The following is a 4,855-nucleotide window of genomic DNA, read 5'->3' as shown; positions in this document are numbered from 1 at the left end:
ATTGTTGGACCAATGATAGTGTGTTTTTTTATTCGATATTATTTTATACAATTGATATATATTAATTGGCACATTATTCAGACAAATGTTTTTAACTATAAGAAAAAAATATATCAGTTAAATTTTAGAGCAACGCTGCTCTTACTGTCAATTTTTAACCAATGTCAGTTTGACAGTTTTAAAGAAATAAGATCATTATGATCCGGTCTCTTTGTTATTATCAACATTATTGGTTTTGAAAGAAACATATATTTTATTATTATTGATACTGTTGTTAAGTATTTTCTCTTCTATAACCAATTTATCTTTTGGTTGTGTCTGATGTTTTAAGTTTTATCAAGTGGTTTTTTCTATAAAAGATGCTGTCCTTAAACTGTGAAACAAAAATACTTTAGCAAGTTTTCCTAAAATTACCATTCATAGCTTTAAGAGAAGGACCTACTTAAGGTCTTGCCTCTTTCATTAAACTGATATTAAGAGGCTAAAGTATGAAAGGTCAAGCGGAGAAAAATGGATATCGGTAAAGTATCAGCATGCGTGAGAAGTCAGCAGAATGTCATGCTCACGCAGGTCACGTGAGGGGCACAACAGAAATGTGCTCACGTGATCCTTCTACATTACACTCAACCCTTACCAAGGCTAATGGTAAAAACTCAAATCCCCAATCAACACATCATTCAGAAACACGTATTGATAATAATTTACTTCCAACTCCTGGTGGACGATTGAAATTTTTTAAAGACGGAAAGTTTATTTTGGAACTATCCCATCGTAGAGATGGAGAAAGGACTACATGGTTTCCAGTTCCAAAGAAAACCTTTTGGCCACCAGCTAGCACGACTCCGAATAGACAAGAGAGTTCTACTTCTCTTAGTGGTAAGTACAATAATATTGTCTGTAAAATTTAATAATCCTAATGGTTTATTTACATTTACAGTTTCTGATGATAATTCATCAGTTCAATCAAGTCCTTGGCAAAGAGATCATTGTTGGAAACAAGCAAATCCAAGACGTAGAATATCTACAGAGTTTAATTTTTACTATTATAGAAATCCAAAAAATCGTCTATGCGCGCATCCTCGTTTAGTCGCCAGAAAACGTAGACGTCCATTAGATCCTACTTCTTTGTTACTTATTCCAGAATCAGTAACAAATTATACCAAACCAATTCGTAAAGTAAATGGTACATCAACAGGGAAGGTTTTGAACCTAATTATCGACAAATTGGCACGCCTTCTAGATCCCAATGTTGTATCACCTCGTAAACGTATATTACGCGAATTAGAAAGAGTATCGTTAGAAGATCAGGCGTCGAAAAGACGCGCAACACCGCAGCCTGTTTGTACAACAACAGCTCCTACTCCATCATCAAAACAATTATCTTCATATAGTATAACAAGTATCTTGGGTGAAGATAAACCAAGCCATGAACAAGGTTTTTTGAGGAATTTATTAAAACCAGATGACAGACAAACTGTGAAATACTCATCAAGTAATTCGTATCCAAGAGTACGAATGGATCCATACATTGGTACAGCTAATACACCTCTTCAGCACCCTTCACTTTATGGTGTACCAATGTTACCTCCTGGACCATATAGAGCTCCCTTATGGATGCACTATCCATCACCCGTCCATTATCCACCTCCTATGCCATTATATGCACCACCACCACCTCATCCTCCATCTCCTCCAGTTCATCATTATAAAGACTACAGGGAACAGACTCTTACACCTCCTTCGGGTAACTTTTCAATAATACATTGTACAATATTTATTAAACATTGCAAAGATAATTATTTTTATTTATGTTTCATTTAGATATGCCTCTAAATCTGTCGAAGCATGCGGGTTGAATCTCAGGATCCTAAAAGTTGGTGCCTTATCAATGGACAAAAACTGCGCAAACACTGCCCGTGCAACGACAATGCGATATATTAGTATTTTTTTATCCGTAAACAGTAGTATCATAGTAAGTAGAAATATGCAACCTGAAAGACGAAGTCTGGATGCTATTCTTGTACATAAAATGCATAAACTGTCGAAGTTGGCATAGGTATTTTATATTAATGTTAAATTAAATCATGAGTAGTAGTATACAATTTTAATTGTAATTAAAATTATGTACGTAGTACATTGTCTTTTATGTCATGTATGCTCACTGGTTTTTCCTTTTTTTCTTGTGTTTGTTAATTATGAAAAAAATATCATGGTTTTTATATGTGAAATCCATAAATGTGTTCACAGTTTATGATTATAAAATTTGAGTTTTATTAACTATTTTTACTACTCATGATACAAATACTACGGTGAACAAAAAAAAGAGCATGCTCTCATCTTATGCATCTCATTTATACATTATCTTGTTATTCTTATTAATGTTACTGTCATTATTATCATTAATAAATGATATGACTATCCATTTTAAAAGATTCATAAGAAAGACATAGGATTATGTACAGAACAGATTATTACCTATATTTAGTATAAATATTCCTACAAATAGTAATATGATAATAAATCTAGGTTAATAGCATCCACAACAGTATACATTTATTTATATAATATTAATGAACAAAAAACAAAATTGCTTGATAAAGACCGTGGGGTGTGCCTTAAAAGATTACCTAAATTGCAAAAAATTAAATTATAAACATTTTCATGAATATGTATTATTATTATTACTACTATTACTACTGTGTATATATAAATATAATTTTGCGTTACGTATTTCCATCAAATCGACTATTCGTCACTATTTATTGTTAGTCAGACGCATTACCAAACATTTTACGCGAAAGGCAAGCTCACACAGGCTCTACAAAGTAGTGAGTAATTTTAATTATTCATTTACATACATTTTTTATTAATTGAAACAGATGAAATATGTGACTGCGCGTAAGCAATTGTATAGAAAGACTAATTTCGTAAATATATAAATATTTCACATACTATACGAGAGCTTTTCATTTATTGTCACGTTATGTATTTTTATGTTTATTCGGTTTTATAATATATCTTTTATTGTAAATATATTTAAATCCAAAGTAAATATATATTTATTTAATAAAAACAATTATCCTTCCTAAACAAAAATCATCTTACAAATAATAAGAAATACAGTAAAGAACTTAAATTTCGCGGGTATATCAGAGAGTGCGCTGACAAATTGGCACTCTATCGTTTAGTTATCCCCACTCTTCAGTAAGGTAACGCAGACGCTTTCGAGACCGCGCAATCGTCGGATCTTGGTAGTATCCGATTCGTGGCCTTGTTTTGTGGTATTCGTTGACCGGGTTGTATCGTTCTGATTACGTGTTTTCTATCAAAAATTTGTAAAAGTAGAATTTCATAATGAAACAGAACGAATGAGTAAGGTGTAAGGAATGCGAGCAGATGTCTCAGTGGAGTTTTGAATGCACGCGGGTTTGAAGAAAGCAAGTGAACCCAGCTCCGATAGAGGGGAGCAGGCAGTATTGCTTGATCTTATATGTAGCCCGCTCGGCAAAATGAAAATGGCGGTGTTCCCGTATGAACGGAGCAACGGCCACTGACGATGCTCGTTACGGTAACGGACACGTGAACCGAATTGAGTGTGGAATTTTTACATATCTTGTGTGCATTTACGAATATCGTTCAGTGTTATATTGTACCAGGAAACGAGTCGATGCGAATAAAATAGAAACTAGCGCGAAATTTTTTCCTTGATTAGGGACAAACAAACACGATGGAGTGACACCGCGAAGTGTTAACTCCGTGGATAAGTGGGAAGTGTCGGCTAATAGATTCGCGTAGTTGGAGGACGAAAAGCCTTCATGCCGATGCCGGCCGAATACCACGAGAACCACGGTAACCACGAGAACGCTAATTTCGCTCTCGGGGCCACACAGGACGCCAGCAACATGACGGCCAACATGTACCGGGTGGGAGGTAAAATAACCATACACATTTCGCCGGCTGATAAGACCACGCGTTGATTTTAGAGTCGCATACCTTTAATTAACTGGAAAAATTATTGTTTGCAATTAGTATCACTATAGCATCTCTCTTTTGCATCTTGATTTTACCCGCGTTCAATCCCTTAACTTTTCACCGTTCATCTAATCTCCCTTCCTCCCCGCTCTTTTCTGGCGTCCGTATGTACGTCTGCTTTCCTTCTGCTCCCCCTTTCCCCACTCTCGCCCTTCGTTCAGGTCATACTAATTTCTTGCATGATGATTCGGATGATTAAAATTCAATATTTGAGAATATCTTTTTTTTTCTTTCTTTTTCCTCTGTTCAAAAGAAGTCTTTCACGGTAAAACCAAAATGTTTTTGTGTACGCGCCAATGGTCCAGGACCAATATAATTTCTACAAAATTATTTTTCTGTTTCTTTAATAGTAATTACATAGAAAGAAAGAAAAATTTACGTTTAAATAATGTTCTTCAAATATTCACGTGTTAACACGAATTTAATACCTTGTATGTTCTATTTTTGGTCTTTTTTTATTTATTCTACAATAGTACACATTTTTCTTTCTGGAAAACATTCTCAATATGCAAATTATATAATTTTTTGTATTCTTTCACTCTTATATCCTCATTTGTTTTCAAAGGATAGCACCAATATTTATATTTGATAACAGTACAAATAATAAGTATTTCATAAATATATATAATATTGAGATTTTATTTATAGTAATTGAACTTTAATTATAAATATGTTAAATTTTATATACGTAAATACTTTTAAAATGAAATTATTGATGTATTATATGTAAAATATAATTAAACAATTTTCATATATAAATGCATATAGATATATATGTACACACACACACACACACACACACACACACACACACACACACACA

The 4,855-nt window shown here is 33.5% G+C and overlaps 2 protein-coding genes across 5 annotated transcripts in view; both read left to right on the top strand.

Moving 5' to 3' along the window:
• Positions 1-360: 360 nt before the first annotated feature.
• Positions 361-1,921, top strand: H (transcriptional corepressor hairless). The gene is made up of 3 exons (XM_017902125.1): positions 361-876; positions 938-1,744; positions 1,822-1,921. The coding sequence occupies exons 1-3, from the start codon at positions 534-536 to the stop codon at positions 1,854-1,856; spliced, it is 1,185 nt and encodes a 394-aa protein (XP_017757614.1). The 5' UTR covers positions 361-533; the 3' UTR covers positions 1,857-1,921.
• A 1,329-nt stretch (positions 1,922-3,250) lies between these two features.
• Positions 3,251-4,855, top strand: part of MTA1-like (metastasis associated 1-like) — a 9,921-nt gene continuing 8,316 nt past the window's right edge. For 2 of the 4 annotated variants that reach the window (XM_017902139.1, XM_017902138.1), the window contains exon 1: positions 3,252-3,930. In XM_017902139.1, coding sequence (XP_017757628.1) covers positions 3,816-3,930 — 115 coding nt within the window. In that variant the 5' untranslated portion in view covers positions 3,252-3,815. Of the gene's footprint in view, positions 3,931-4,855 lie in introns of all 4 variants that reach the window. The other 2 variants (XM_017902137.1, XM_017902140.1) reach the window with 2 other exon arrangements.

This window comes from Eufriesea mexicana, unplaced genomic scaffold, assembly GCF_001483705.2.
Source record: "Eufriesea mexicana isolate 0111107269 unplaced genomic scaffold, ASM148370v2 scaffold1653, whole genome shotgun sequence".
Classification (NCBI taxonomy): Eukaryota; Metazoa; Arthropoda; class Insecta; order Hymenoptera; family Apidae; genus Eufriesea; species Eufriesea mexicana.
This window is presented reverse-complemented; position numbering and strand designations above follow the sequence as displayed.

What these genes read in the sequence shown, in the direction of transcription:
- H (XM_017902125.1), top strand. Translation starts at nt 534, where the DNA reads ATGCGTGAGAAGTCAGCAGAATGTCATGCTCACGCAGGTCACGTGAGG. An exon ending in GAGTTCTACTTCTCTTAGTG is followed by an intron (nt 877 to 937) that starts GTAAGTACAATA and finishes TTACATTTACAG; the next exon opens with TTTCTGATGATAATTCATCA. An exon ending in GACTCTTACACCTCCTTCGG is followed by an intron (nt 1,745 to 1,821) that starts GTAACTTTTCAA and finishes TGTTTCATTTAG; the next exon opens with ATATGCCTCTAAATCTGTCG.